The sequence below is a fragment of the Erinaceus europaeus genome, chromosome 3 (genome assembly GCF_950295315.1).
Source record: "Erinaceus europaeus chromosome 3, mEriEur2.1, whole genome shotgun sequence".
Classification (NCBI taxonomy): domain Eukaryota; kingdom Metazoa; phylum Chordata; class Mammalia; order Eulipotyphla; family Erinaceidae; genus Erinaceus; species Erinaceus europaeus.
The window spans coordinates 136,961,702-136,978,470 of NC_080164.1; the positions used below are offsets into that span (position 1 = coordinate 136,961,702).

A 16,769-nucleotide genomic window follows, 5' to 3' on the forward strand; every position below is an offset into this window, starting at 1 on the left:
TTGGATTCACTTCAGATTAACAAGACTAAGTTAATGGAGTCTATTTCTTAGAAAAATTAATATGAATAAGAAATGTCTGTATTAATTTTGGTACTATATATTGCACATATATCTTAATACTCTTTATGTTTCTAATACACTATGAACATTTTTCCAAATGAGAGGTAAGCCAGTTTTTCTTCATTTTTAATGTCTGAATTGCAAGAAAGTATATTTTTTAAAAAACCAGACATGCACATAAAATATCATTATAATTATCTCTTGAAGTTCCAATCATTACTATAATAGCACAGATTTTTTCTACTCTGAAATTAATTTATTGAGGAAATGTCGATTTATAGATTTTATTTTATTTTTATTTTTTTGTTATCAGAAGCACTTTCATATTTTTCTAACTTTGTAACAAAATGGTTTCTGTTCTTTTTTTGTTGTGCTTTCTGGTCTGACCTTATTTGAACTCTAGAATTTACCTTTGTTAATAACATGATCTTGAGTAGTGTACTGAAAATATAATAGTGTACTGAAAATATCCTATTCGTGGATACAGAGATAGTAGATAATGACTAATGGACAGTGCACAGTAGATAAGCAATAATCACATATACTAAAAGAGAAATATCATATTAGGAAACCTAGGAGTCATATTATATTCTATTTGAAGAGGAATATCAGTATTTTCTGAATGCAAATTGGAATATTCACATTTAATACTAAACTATTTGAGGGGGAAAACTATATCCTCAGTAACTTAAATAAAACAATACTATTATTTCAGGATGAAGTAGATATGTTTTTATAAATGTTATATAGCAACTATATTTAGAAGTTATCAAGAAAGCTTATCACAGCCATTTTGACTTAAACTTTAGTAAGAAATACTGCTAACCATATATTTGGGAACAATATAATAAATGACAAAAAATGAGGAATCTACTAAACATCAAGATTTTTGTGAGGATAGCTATAATGATAATAAAACAAGCATTTTTACTATTATGTGAAAGGCTGGGTGATACGAATCTTTCATTTCAAAGAGACAAAATTAAAAGTAGAGCATAAGAAGAGCTAACTGGGAAACCATTTTAAAAGTTTTTCTTTTTTTTACTTTCTGTACACAATTTATGGCAACAACTTTGCCCCTGGTTTCCTAGCAATCATTATCTAGTACATTTCATTTCTCAATGGAGAGTTCACTACAAAAATTATTTGGTCTCCTGGAGTTAAGAATCTGGATACTAATAACATTGCTTAATTATCACGTTGAAAGTGTCACACTTGAAAAATCTTTATTTATTTTGTTTCGCAGTTATTAAACACATTTTCTTAACGTGGAAAATCTTTATTTTACTGCATTTTTCTGGTTTTATTTCTATTGATGACATACACAGAAGCACTGATACTTATCAAGAATTTAAAGATGGGGCTGGGAGGTAGCGCACCTGGTTAAGCGCATGTACTACAATGTGCAAGGACCCAGGTTTGAGCCCCCAGTCCCCACCTGCAGGGGGAAATCTTTGTGAGTGGTGAAACAGGGCTACAGGTGTCTCTCTGTCTCTCTCCATCTCTATCACCCCTTCCCTTTTGATTTCTGGCTTTCTCTATCCAATAAATAAAGATAATTAAACATATTTTTTAAAAGAATTTAAATTTTAATGGTGAATCTCTAATGAAAAGTTTGTCTATGCCAGAAGATAATTATTATATTTGCATTCCTATCATCATAATGCTTGCTCATAAAAATAAATGATTTGCTCTATAGGTTACTCATGTGTTAGCTAAGCAAGTAATTTTAAAATACATCATTAACTGCTTTTGTATATTATGACATCACAAAAGATGTCATAATATATGAGAATCTGGTTAGTAATATTTGTATATATTTTTCCATTTTATTTGATAGAACAGAGAGAGACTGAGGGGGAAGGACGTATAAAAAGGGGAGGAGGGAGAGAGAGAGTTGGGGGGAGACTCCAGCAGATCTGCTTCAGTGCTAGTGAAGCACCCCACTGCAAGTGGGGAGCTGAAGATAGAATCTGGGCCCTTGTGTAGGTCATTGTGCTTAGAACTACACTGGGCTTAACTCAGCGTGCCACTGACCAGCTCCAGGATCTGGTTAGCATTTACAATGAATAAGAGTTTGGGGGTTGGGGGGATGTGAAATAGTGTATGCATATGTCAAATTATCTTTACTAAGGTTAATAAAGTTCACTGAATGTGACCAACTGTTTCAACCAAAAATATTTTTAATGTATAGAATTACTAGTCTCAGGGAAACACCACTCATATGCTTAATTTCTATTTTTTTTTAATATTTATGAATTGGATAGAGACAGAGAGAAACCAATAGGGAAACCATAGCATATCATAATATTTATGAATTGGATAGAGACAGAGAGAAACCAATAGGGATAGAGACAGAGAGAAAGAGGATGAAGAAACAGAGAGACACCTACAGCACTGCTTCACCATTTGTAAAACTTGAATCTGCGTCCTTGCCCCACCCCTCCATTTTTTATAAACATAAAGAAAGACAGGTTTAGGGAGTGGGGCGGTTGCACAGTGGGTTAAGTGCACGTGGCCCGAAGCGCAAGGACTGGCGTCAGGATCCCGGTTCGAGCCCCGCTCCCCATCTGCAGGGGAGTCGCTTCACAGGCGGTGAAGCAGGTCTGCAGGTGTCTATCTTTCTCTCCCCTTCTCTGTCTTCCCCTCCTCTCTCCATTTCTCGCTGTCCTATCTAACAACGATGACGTCAATAACACCAATAATAATAACTAAAAAACAAGGGCAACAAAAGGGAAAATAAACAAATAAATATAAAAATAATAATAAAAAGAAAGATAGGTTTAGTAGGCTGCACAGTAATGAGGTGGCAGGTGATTTATTGTGATGCTTCAGCAACCAAGTCCCTGGGAAAAAAGGCTTTGAGAAAGCGTAAGTTTAAAAAGGGGCTGTATCACATCACTGCTTCACTACATAGCAGGTAATTTAGCCAGGTGTTATGAAGTGAACTAGCATTCTCTATGCCTCTGAGGGGTAAAGTGGGGTTTGGAGGAGGAGAAGGCAGCGTTTGCCCATATCAGTATCTAAGATAGGAAGAAGAAATATTTTATCTTTACTTTTTCAATGCTAAAATATGGTTGCAAAACAGAAGTGAACAAGACAACTAAGCAGGTTCAATTTGCATTTAAGTTCCATTTTAGAAGAGCCAATTCAGTTTTATTACTTTATTTTTGTCAGCCTCAAAGGTAGCAACCCCTTGAGTAAATTATAATTATTTTTTAATTTATTTATTCCCTTTTGTTGTCCTTGTTGCTTTATTATTCTTGTCTGTCTTCGTTGTTGGATAATACAGAGAGAAATGGAGAGAGGAGGGGAAGACAGAGAGGAGGAGAGAAAGATAGATACCTGCAGACCTGCTTCACCACTTGTGAAGCGACTCCCCTGCAGATGGGGAGCCAGAGGCTTGAACTGGGATTCTTCTGCTGGTCCTTGCGCTTTGTACCATGTGTGCTTAAGCTGCTGCACTACCGCCCAACTCCCAATTATTTTTTCATTTACTTAGCATTCAGGCAACTACCTCATTCCTTCCCCATCTATACTGGAAAATAAAAAGAGGAAATCTTTGGTAGTGAATGACTAATTTTAATATCTTAGTATTTGAGAGTACTTTACAGGCCAGTTTCTATTCATTAAAAAAATGTGAAGGAACTTCAGATAAAATGATAATAGTACTTACTAAGTTCCTGGCAGTATTGTAAGGAATTAACAAAAATTAGCTCAATATTTTCAAGGACCCTCTGAAGTAGGTACTATTAGTATCCCTATTACATAAGACAGTGAGATATTAAAGAATTTACAAAGTCAATGAGTCAAAACTCGATTGCAAACTACAATAACTGCAAATGTGTAATTCAACTATGTGCACGTGTCTGTCTGATACCACCTTTTTTCTCTTCTGTATCAACAATGCTCCTTGCAGGAAGGTCACCTTTTAACAGGTTGTCACATCACAAAAAGAGAGTCAAAATTTGTTCTTAAAATGTTTTAATATTTCTGTAGCATATCATATTACTACTAGTTACAAAAATCTACTGAGCTTTCCCTGGTTGAGTATTAGAACCTTGAAAAGAGAATTCAGTAAATTAATAAATGTTCCCATTCCTATAAATCAAATCGACATTTGCCAGACTATCACTAAATTTGGTGAAAATAAAGATAGCTTGAAAAATTATGTAGAAATATATCCATGCATAAAAATCCAAATTGCATGGAGCTTTGTTGGGAGACTGCCAAGATAGAAGATAGAAGGAAACAAAACAAAACAAGACTAGAATCAAGTCATTGTTACAGAAAAATTGCTGACTTACTAACTCTGCCATTTAGATGAGGCATATTTTTGGTATAACTCAAGTACTGGGGTAGAGGGAATTGGGCACCTTTGTGCACTGCACACAAAGATGCCATATTAGTAAGAGCTACACAAGAAAATTTAATTTTAAAACCAATGTTTCTGAAGTCAATTCAACTAACTGAACAAAAAGAAAATAGGAATGCAGTTCCAGTGTTCAAGATAGACTCTAACAAATATAGTTTTAAAAAAACAAACATGATTTTCAGAAAATACCCATTTCTATGGACATCTACAAAAAATATGAATGTTTAACAATAACTGAAGTACCAGGAAAAAAAAAACTGTCAGCAAATGCTGTTATATTTGGATCAAACTCAAGTTTGAGAAGCACTATTAACCTAAATCCTTCAAGATAACATTTGATCACTTGAGACAATAGTTAGGATATAGATGTGAGCTGGGAAAGTGGCATGGGAGGTGGATAAAATGTTGAACTTCTTAGATGTAGAATTTGATCCATGTCACCCCATAATCAAAATGATTAGGTCTCTAGGTCTCTTTCTCTCATTAATAATTTTTTTTTTTAAAAAGGTGTGATAGGAAAAACTACTTTAGCTACAAATTGTTTCTATCACTTCCAGGAAAACGGAGTTCCTAGAAATTTGGACAGGAATTTCAATAGGTTTGAGAGGATCCTGGGGGTTGGGGGCTAACTTCAAGTTCTGTGCAAACATACATTAAAATGAACTAGAGATTTAATCCTCCTGTGAGCTTATAACAAGCTTGGGTTAAAATTAGCCTTTTGTGAAACTCTCTGTATAGAATTATCACCCAAGGGCCCTCAAAGAGTGTCTTCCACTTGGGTGTGTAGTGGTAGATATGAAGTAAATATGACAATAGCCCTGCAGTATAGACCTCAAGAAATTCTGCATATGTGTGAGTCTATAGCACTGATACAAGAAGGCTGGTAGGAGAAATCTTTGAAAATGAGTAAAGGATATTTAAGAACATTCATAAATATAAATATTCAAAGGATAATGTAATATAAGTTTTTAAAGAGATAAACTGACCAAATAACAAAATTCCAAGAAAATATGTAGGAATAATCATTCCCTAATGGCCAAAGTGAAACAATTCAATATATTTGCTAGGCTCATGTAATTCCAAAGAATAAAATCCCAACATAAATTAGGTTTACAACATTGGGAAATCCAGACAGGTAATCTGATACATAACATGTAATTAGTTGGTTCAAGAACAGAATATTAGATGGTTTGGGAAAAAAAAAAAAAAAAAACATTGAGAAGGAGTTCTTCACCACATGGTGGATGCATTATTCTTAATGGAACCCAAAGATGATAGTGACTGCAAGAGTAGATGATAAGACATACAGAATCTTAAAATAATACTCTTTAATGAATTGGGCAGTGGTATGAATAGGATTTAAAACCTAAAGTAAATAAAAAACTATCACTTAAGAGAACTTCTTATTTTTTTCAAGGGCCAGAACTAAAGACAAAAATAAAAGACATTATATGTCTAATTTAGAAAGGAAAATGGAGCTTGAATTTAAAATTTCTAGCTGGAGGAAACTAAGAATGAATGGGAAGTTAGAATATATGAAGATGTACAGATGTAGTTCCCAGGACATTTATTTTAATAATAGTGAATATATTCTATTGACTAAACAGAGGTGAATAATTATTTTGTTGAGTTGACTACAGTGTTTATCTGGAAAGTTGAATCTTGGGTACCACCTACCTAAATATGATACACACGTCTGAATGCAGGGAAGATAGGACCCTGGGAAATAAGACAAGATTAAAGAAGGAGGTTAAAGGCTAGCTTCTTAGATATAATATGAAGAAATAAAAATTGTAAAGTACTTCACTCATCTAAAATAAAAAAAAATAGGAAGATAAGAATAAAACAAAGAGTTTCTGATTGGACAGATTAGGAAATAAATATAGAAAATCAAGAAGAGATGCATGATGTCTAGCATCATTAAACTCACTGAATGGAAGGAAGAATATATATCCTGAAGAAAAAGAGCACTGCCTCGACACACATCAAATCACAAATACAATTACCCCCTCCCAAAGTCATTATTAAAGTAACTTACTGAATTTCAGCAGAAACATTAAACTTTCAGTTCAATAATTTTGATAAATATCTTTTAAAATAATTTTTAAAACATTTAAGTATTTGGTTAGTCATTATTAGATATTATTATTTTCTTCAATTATATTTCAAATTGATGCAGTCATCTCTGTATTAATAAATTCTAAGTTGTTGGAATTCTTGAAAAGGAACAAAAGGGCAAGCCAACATTAGATAGTGTGATTGAACTTAAAGGCAAGGTAAAAAATATATATATACATTAAGACAGACTTTGCCAAAATTAAATGCTATTTTACATAAATTTAGTTCATAATATAAATATAAAGATATATATATATATAACTGTATATATAACTTTATATATAACTTTACAGAGAGTATTAATTTTCACAGCAGGTAAACAGTGCACCATTAAAATCATATCATATCACTCATGATTCCAACAATTATTATGTGACTGCTGTGATTATTAGATACGAGATGCTTAAAGCAACAATCCCTGTTAATAAGGACAGTCTAAGAATATACTACAAATATTTTACATATGGGACTGCTTAAAGCATAAAGAAAAATTTTCAGTATGGAAACAAATTAGTTCCCAAGCAAGAGAGGCACTTGTGAGTAATTTATTTTCTATAATTTGGAAAGTAATGTCAAAAGATTATAGTATTCATAGCTACATAAATTTTCATTAGCTAACCACCAAAATTAAAATTCAAAAGAGAGTACTTGAGAGATATTATATAAATTAATATAATTAGCAAACAAAAAGACTAATCAAGAAAATACAAAGATAATACAAGAAAATATTAGTTTTATATTAGGAAGAGTTTTCACAATCACTGCTTTTCCTTAGGCCAAAGTTATGTATAAAATTTAATGAAATCACTAGGTTATAGAAGCCATACCACTATCCCAAATAATACACTAAAGTGAAATGAGTGTCTATTTGACATTAATTCCTACATAAGTTAAATCTTGAATATACTTGCCCTAACATTTTTGTATGACTCCAGTACGATTTAAGTAAAAATTGTTAAGAGCACTAGCATATGGTTTTTTTTCTTAATCATGTGCCCTAACTGTTAAATAATTTATTTCAAGTGGAATTCAATGTAACAAAAGACTGGTAGGTCACATTTAAAACAAAAACACTAGTTTGGAGATAAGAAATAACAATATTGATCTCTAGCATCTTTGCTGAATATATGCATCAAAAAAGGTCTCAGAGAATGATTATAATTACCTAATATTTCCAGATAGAATCATATAATCATATTCTAAGTATTTCCTAGGACTATGGTTTCCTCCCATTCTATAGAAATATTTCGACTGCTTATTTTTACTGCTGTAAATTTAATTCTGATCTGAGAAAGGGGTAGAGAGAAGGTAGGAAGAGGAAATCACCCATAAACAAAACAGAAGAGTAAGGAAATTTCATTTCAAAATTCTAACATTGCCCTAGAAGTATTTTAACCAGAAGCATATACATACAATGAACCATAATGTATACAAAGTATTTTTCCTGGATCTTTAAATATCCGATATTATCTAGATATATTTTATATATTAAAATTAGATATGATTTTCCCCAAATGCACAGGTTGCCTTAAGTAGGTATTAGAGAGTATATTTTTACTTCCACAAAGACTATGAAATTGCTTTATACCTGGGACAATGTGGAACTCTATGATGCTTAGCCGACTATATAGCCACATAATTGCCCATTTTCACTGCTTCCAATGAGGCTTGACAGCTCACATTTTATAGCAGTGGTATGAAACTACAAAAGAAGTTTCTCATTTTCTAACTTCCTTTCAGAAAATATTTCCTGAAAATTTAAGATTAAAAAAAAAAGGCTTATGAATAATGGAACACACTACTACATTCAACCACATTTTATATCCTTGCAATACTCCTATCACATGGAAAAGGTTCAGAAATTGCAAAGGAAGCCAAGTATTTAAGGAGTTTTGGAAGTACTCACAAACACAATAAATTAAAAAAAAACTTATTTCTAATTACCTCTGTTGAGTGATGCTGAACTGTTTATATCTCCAGTAATGAAGGAAGACTCTGACTGCTTTCGAACTGTGTCATTCCACATCCTACGAATTCGGCTCTGGGTGGGAAGAAACAAATAAAGGAAATTAACTCACCAGATAGAGAATTACATACAAATCATCCTTATTCTTTCTTTTTCTATGTAAGAAACCTTTATCTTTTATTTACTCACTTTTTCCCATTTATTTATTTATTTATTTATTTTCCCTTTTGTTGCCCGTGTTGTCTTTTTATTGTTGTAGTAGTTATTTTATTTATTTATTTATTTAAGAAAGGAGACATTAACAAAATCATAGGATGGGGGGGGTACAATTCCACATCCTTATTCTTTTTATCCTAGCTATATGAGGCTTTTGTTTCTGACATCTGGCAAATCTATGCTTGTAGTATGATAGTCTGAGTAGTATGATAATCTAAACTTCTCTATGCTTGTAGTATGATAGTCTGAGCACATTAAAAATTAAATTAATGATAATAACTGGTTCTCATTAAGTGTATTCCTAAATGTCTACACTAAAAATAGCTATAATTATAAAAAATATATAAATGTAATATACTACCCCAATTTAAATTCTTTGAAGATATATAGAAGTGTACTCTAGAATGAATGTAATAATTTTAGTTTCCAAGGCAAACCAAATTATTTTCATTGCCACTTTAATGGGAATTGGGATATTTAACTATGCACTAAATTGTCAGTTTTATTAACAAAAGATTTAGTTTTAGAATTTGGAATCTTGCAAGAAAGGCACAGTTTCATAAGGAAAGAATATAGAGTATTATTAAAATGCTACTTAACATTTTCCATAGGTTTTGTAAGAAAAGCATTATAACTTTAGAGGTTATGTTAAGGCAAGTTTAAGGAAAAGGGACCCTTCCTGACACACATGAATGGTCATGAAAGTTGTCAGAGGCATACTAGGAACTGGTCAAGCAGCTGAGCTACTTCCCCATACCATTCTTCCCAATACATTCATCACATAGCATGAAAGAGGTAATTGATACCAGGATGTCTCAGAGTTACACAGATATCTCCTCTTTTCATCTAGTTTGAGGTCACATAATGGGGATGTGCATACCAGAATATAATGACTAAAGATAAAATGTCATCGCATGGGCAGAGAGTTGAAACTAGTGTGTCTCAGTATATATTTCCTTTTTTATGGTAACTTACCCTGGGTCTGGGACCACTATAAAACTAAGAGGGTTGGAGAACTTGGGGCTTTTCAATCTTAAGGACCTATATGCGTCTGTGCATGTATCTCTTTTCTTCTTATCTCTGTATTTACTGAAACAAATGCTCTTCTCACCTGAAACCTGTGATTCTACATTGGGATAGTCTGTGACCTCACCAGTGGAGCTTCAAGGAAGACCCCCTAGACTTCTTACTCTGATACACCCACAACAGCAGTTGTGGTTTTACTTTATTTTGAAGGAAGTATAGAAAGTTTACTTATCCTTATTCTGTGCCTTAAAATTAAGAACTTTATAGTGATCCAAAAATTCTTACATATAAAATTCTTACATTTTCACATTAAATGAACTAAAGGTTAGATAATTCAAGAAAATAGCATTTGAAGGGTCATTTGTTTTTGTTTCTCTTGCTTTGCCATTCTATTGACTATGGCACAAAAATAGATCAACCAGTCTTGTGAGGATTAAATGAAGGTTTTCCAGGGTTGAAAAGTTGTCAGTACTACTATTACTACTACTAATGGTAAAACCAAATTCACAAATAGGTTATGATTCAGAAATATTTGAACTCTTTGTCTATCATAAATAATTTAAGAAACAAGACCATTATTTTTGTAAATCCTGGGGCATTTTAAAATATTGTCTATGGGAGTCAGGTGGTAGCGCAGCAGGTTAAGCACAGGTGGTGCAAAGCACAAGGACTCGAGGAAGGATCTCAGTTTGAGCCCCCAGCTCCCCACCTACAGGGAGTCACTTCACAGGTGGTGAAGCAGGTCTGCAGGTGTCTGTCTTTCTCTCCCCCTCTCTGTCTTCCCTTCCTCTCTCCATTTCTCTCTGTCCTATCTAATGACATAGATAACAACAACAATAATAACTACAACAACAATAAAAAACAAGGACAACAAAAGGGAAAATAAATAAATGTAAAAAATTTAAAAAATATATACAAATATATTGTTTATGCTGTTACATAGGTCAGAAAACATGCATATAGAGAGAGCACAAAACAAAATTAGTAAAAACACAAAATGAAAAACACAAAATAAAAACACAAAATGAAAACTGGTACAGGATTATAGACCTTGAGCACTTAGGAAATGCTTCTATTCAAAATAATCCAAAATTTAAGGCTGAAAAATAATTAAAAATATATTTTGATCACTGCTGCATGCTAAATACTAACTATGCCTTGAGAAGGGGGAAAGCAAACAAGAAAACATCTTTTAACTTTTCTGTATTTACTTTTGTCTCTCATTAAGTTGCTAAACTAGTAACTGAGAGATAAACTATTTCAAAAATAAAAGCAAAAGTATGATCAAGAAATCTCCCTACAAACACTAATATACTTGAAAACAATGAGCAACCCAAATGGCCATCAATGGAAGAATACATGAGTAAATCATAGAATAATTTATATCAATGGAATCTTTAAACAGAAACAGTTTTCTGAAGTAACATAGAGGTGAGAAGAAAGAAATATTAAATATACACATACAAGCAAAACAAATAGAATGAGGAAAGTTGAGGAAGAGGTTGTGTTTGGAGGTGAATGAGAAATGCTCAAAGAATTTCTGAGGCATTTCCAATATTCTAATATTTGATCTGGAGATGGGGGAGGGTAACAATTCACTATACCACACACTTTTTTTTGGAGTGTTTTTATGAATGCTTGTTATACCAAATAATTCCAAATTTGGGTGTGCATAATGGGATATATCTTTTCTAACAGAGCTATTACTGCACTAAAGAATAAGCATCTTTTTTTCAGTCCACATATTTTTAATTATTGTCTTACTAGGTAAATAGTGATTTAGTAAATAGCTGGCCTCACATGGGTACATGCTCATCCTTCTGTGATAGATTTCTGCACACCATCCCTACCACCAACTTGGGTCCTCTTATAGCATGGTCTCCAATGCCTCTCAACCCCCTTCTCCTACCCATCTCCATATCACAGTCTAGAGATAACTCATAACTTTAGAAATGGGGCCTGCGCTATGACTTGGAAATCTACCCCAAGAAAACAAAAATACCTATCTAATGAGATCTATGTAAACCAATGGTAATAGAGATATTTTTATAATATAGTAACTAATTATATAAATGTGTAAGAAACCCAAAAGTCCAGTGACAGATGAATAGTTTAAAAAGTTCTTATATGTATATAAACAATGGAATATTCAACTATTAAAAATATTTATGAAATTATCTCCTTTGCTTCATCTAGGCTGGAACTTGAGTGAATCATGTTAAGTGAGATAAGCCAAAAGGAGGAGGCTAAATACCAGGTGGACTCACTTAAAGGTAGAACTTCGACAAGGAACGAAAGGCAAAATAAAAAATGAAATCTGTACTAAAAGAAGTTGGCATATTAAGTGAGAATAATGGAACTATGATCACCATTAGGTAACATTCTACATGAGCTGCCCTACTATTTCATTTTCTTACTCTCTCCTACCTTGGCTAGTCACACCTGTTGTCTTAGTGCTCCTTATCATTCTAGCATATTCTTTCTGTCTTAGAGATTAATACCACTGTTTCCACTTCTTGGAATACTCCTCCTCCTGATGCAAATATAAATAACTCCTGCATCTCTTTAAAGATTTGTTTCAATAATTTATTTTTTATTTAAAATATTTATTTATTCCCTTTTGTTGTCTTTGTTAATTGTTGTAGTTATTACTTGTCATTGTTGTTGGATAGGACAGAGAGAAATGGAGAGAGGAGGGGAAGACAGAAAGGTGGAGTGAAAGACACCTGCAGACCTGCTTCACCACTTGTGAAGCAACGCCTCCTGTAGGCAGGGAGCCAGGGGCTCTAACCCGGATCCTTAATGCAGGTCCTTGCGCTTTGCCACGTGCGCTTAACCCACTGTGCTACTGCCCAACTCCCTAATAATTTCTTTTTAAAGAAACCTAATTTACCACATAATTTAGAATTGTATTCCATCCTTCCAATCCAGATTTACTACCCCAAGTTATGAATACCTTCTAACTATTATATATTACTAAAATGCATTTACTTCATGTACATATAATTTGAGTATCTAATGTCTATATTAGACTTGAAAATAGTAATGTACTACTCAGAACCCAAACTCAGTCCTTATATACATAATCCTATGTGCTTTATTTGACTGACCCATCTTAGCATCTTAAAATTTAGTTGCTGAATTCTATGTACTATTTTATGAATATAGTTATACAAAGAGGCAGGCAGATTAGCTAAAAGTTTACAACTTACTATGTGAGGCATGATGAAATTATTTTTAAGGCTATTAGTTAGCAATGCTATTTAGTATATTTTTTATAGTGCTTTAACCTGTTCTTTTATTTATTAGCCTACAGTAAGGTATGAGTTATAACTTTTTAAGCAGACCACTTAATATATAACTGTTTCAGTATGTGATAATTATGGCACTGGTAAAAAATAGCAATTAAGAATCATATGTGCAGAAACTATATTTTTATAATTTTGGTTGAATTGTCAAATTCTTTTATTCACTTTATATATTCAGAAATAATATGAAATAAATAATTAATAATTAAATTAGACACTAAATTTCATAATGTTATTTACTTATGATTATTATTTTTTAATTTGGCTGTCCTAGTGTGAAGTGAGATCTCAGTGTGCCATTTACTTATTTTTAAATTTTTTAATAGAAATTGAAAGAGGAGGGGACATAGAGAAAGAGAAAGAGAGATACCTGCATACCTGCTTTGCCATTGTGAAGCAACCCCCCAAACACTGCAGATGGGGAGTGAGGGCTTGAACCCAGGTTTTTACACATAGTAGCATGTGCACTGAAACAGGTGCACCACCACACAGCCCCCTAAATTTCATAATTTTATTGTATTGAGTTGATTAATCTTCTGTCATAATTATTCATACTTTAGACATTCTAAAACAATAACAAAAACAAACATGATGCATTATACAACAGGGACAGAAAATGACATGAATCAAGAAAGGACAACATCATATAATAGAACAGAAGTAATGAGGTAAGAAATATTTACTGATGGTTGACAAGTATTTTTTTACCTGTGAGCCTGTGGAGTAGCGTCCAGGAGTTCGAGAACCAGATGTTTTCCCTGAGCCAATGGAACTCTCTGTACTTTTGCCACTACAGCAATGTGTTCGCAAGCATTTTCCATACTCTTTTCGTACCTAGCCAATTAAATATTATACTGTTAGCCAGCAGTCCAACTCAGCTAGGGGGTACACTATAAAATGAAGGTGAAGTGTATGTTTTGATACTAGTACAATTATTTCCTTGACATTAAGATATAAGAAAATCTGTTCAACATGAATTTCTCTGATAAAATCATAATATTCACATCATCATGCTTAAAAGATTGCATAACTTAGAGCCTTAACACGTGCGCGCGTGCATTCGCACACACACATACACATTCTCTCTCTCTCTCTTCTTTTACAATAGATAACACTTTAAAGTTGAGAAAACAAAATTTTAAGTATTTAAACTTGATCAAAATATAATCAGTAATCACAGAAATTTGTGATTTTTTTCTTTCCTTTCATTCTTTTAAGAACAGAGTGCAAAACATTGTTCTACCATGTGTGATATTTGACTTACTTTTTTTCCTGTGTTCTTTTGATCTCATGTGGTGCCAGGAATGGAAATAAGGGATTCATGTATGTAAGGCAGAAGCTCTATCACTGAGCCACAGACTTAGCCTTGGTGTTACTGCTTTTCTTTATAAATTTGCTGATAAATTTCTTAATCTTATTTTTAGTATAACATTACAGGGGGAAGAGATAAATTATTTTTGGCTCATGTTTTCAAGAAGAAAAATATATGGGGGGGGACTTATACCATGTTTAATTTTTTTCGAACTACCAATTGATCAAGCAAGATATAAAGAAATAAAATCCAGTGCTAGACATAGGCATTCCACTGTACAGTGATCTCCCTAGACCAATTTTTATCTTATATATTTACTCTAGAGAAAAATGAAACCAAAGCTCAACTCTGCCATTCATGAAGTCCCACTTGCTTGTGTTTCTGATGTTTTCATGTGATACCAAGGTCCAAATACAGGGGCTTCACCCACTAGGTGTGCTTTCTAACCATCGAGTCAGCTCCTTGGCCTTTGATACTGTTTTTTCTGAATGAAGATTAGAAGTGATATGGATTCACCACTGGCATCTTTTGTACAATATGTCCTCTTTCTCAAAACTGTAATTTTGTATGTTGCTGATGCAACACACAAACTGAAAAGAAATCATATATTAAGCTTGTTAGAACCTTCATTAGCCTGTGTCTTCCTAGGGCATTCCCCTCAAGGGTCATGAGTGAAAAAAAATAGATATAGTGATTATAGTTTGGGAATGCGTACCATTTGTGAACAGTCCCAAGTATTTAGGATTATTATGCAGCTTGTCATAACTTTTTTCTTAATTAATACAAATTAATTAAAGTAGAATCTACCCATTCTAATGTGACCTCTTCTATTTCCTGTAACCTACATTTCTAGGCATATCATTACTGATCTGGTCTGTTTATATGCTCATGTCAGTACATCTTTAATACCAACCACTATGCAAATTGAATTTCAATAAAACTGTACTCATGGAAACCAGGTGGTAGCACACCAGGTGGAGTGCATACATTACCACACATGATGACCTAGGTTCAAGCCACTAGGAGTAGAGGCGTGGTGAGCCCAAAACAAGCCTTGTGGCAATGAAGGAATAAATTTGGTCTCATTTCAATAAGTGGGAATTGTTCTAAATTTTTTATTCAGATTCCATTAGTCCCTCAAACCAAAAACACTAGAGAGAGAAAAATTATATTGTTTATTTTCCAAGGTAAAGAATAGCTGATTTTATTTATTTATTAGGAATGATTTTACTTTCTGCCATTTTATTTTCAGGTTCATCTCTCAATGTCTTTTAATTATTTTATTTTCTCTGTGTTACACATGAGGTAGCTGGGTCATTGGAAGGTTAATTAACTTGCTCTAACTTCCATACAATTTAAAGTGGAGAAGCAGGATTCAGATCCAGACAATCTTGGCTTAAGAGTCTACGTAGTTACACAGACCACATTTTTAATAGTTTAAAAATATTATAAAAACAATTTTAGGGAGTCGGGCTGTAGCACAGCGGGTTAAGCGCAGGTGGCGCAAATCACAAGGACCGGCATAAGGATCCTGGTCCGAACCCCGGCTCCCCACCTGCAGGGGAGTCGCTTCACAGGTGGTGAAGCAGGTCTGCAGGTGTCTATCTTTCTCTCCTCCTCTCTGTCTTCCCCTCCTCTCTCCATTTCTCTCTGTCCTATCCAACAACAACGACAACAACAATAATAACTACAACAATAAAACAACAAGGGCAACAAAAGGGAATAAATAAAAATATTAAAAAAACCAATTTTAACTAAAAAAATAATGAAACAGTTTAGCTACTACAATTAATTTTAAAAATAAATATTTCAGGTTTTTATAGATTTGAAAAATCACAAGAGACAAATATAAAAATTAGATCTCCCCTTCTAAGAATCTCATTCATAAATTTTGCACAAGATATTTTTAAACACTAAAACCATTACTAATTACTTCATAGTTCATTTAAGAATTTAAATATACCTTTTTAATCACAAAGTTTTGACATTTATATTTAATAACTTTCAAAGAGAGAGAAAAATGTATTTCCTATACTGTGCCATATATACTATATATAAATAAATACACACACCTTAAAAAACACTGTACTCAATAAAAAAGTTATCAGACCTAGAGTCAAAAGTAGATAATATTTTATCAGTTTTCCAAATCAGAATAGCTTATTTCATTCATCTTTTCTCTTTCTTTTCTTTTTTTTTTTCCTTTTTTTTTTTTTTTTTTTTTTCATTTTTTTGCCACCAGGTTATCACTGGGGCTTGGTACCTACACAATGAATACACTGTTCCTGGTGAGAGCACTTTGCAATATTTTATTATATAGTTCAGTTAATAGATAACACAGAGAGAAATTAAGAGGGGTAGGGGAGGCAGAGAGGGAGAAAGAGAGAT

At 33.0% G+C, this 16,769-nt stretch overlaps 1 protein-coding gene across 22 annotated transcripts in view; it reads right to left on the reverse strand.

Annotated features, from left to right (window-relative positions):
* Positions 1-16,769, reverse strand: part of ADGRL3 (adhesion G protein-coupled receptor L3) — an 848,379-nt gene that overhangs the window by 53,400 nt on the left and 778,210 nt on the right. For 18 of the 22 annotated variants that reach the window (XM_060188015.1, XM_060188014.1, XM_060188010.1 and 15 more), the window contains 2 exons: positions 13,778-13,903; positions 8,498-8,594 (listed from right to left, as the gene is read on the reverse strand). In XM_060188015.1, coding sequence (XP_060043998.1) covers positions 8,498-8,594; positions 13,778-13,903 — 223 coding nt within the window. Of the gene's footprint in view, positions 1-6,112; positions 6,155-8,497; positions 8,595-13,777; positions 13,904-16,769 lie in introns of all 22 variants that reach the window. The other 4 variants (XM_060188002.1, XM_060188000.1, XM_060187999.1 and 1 more) reach the window with 1 other exon arrangement.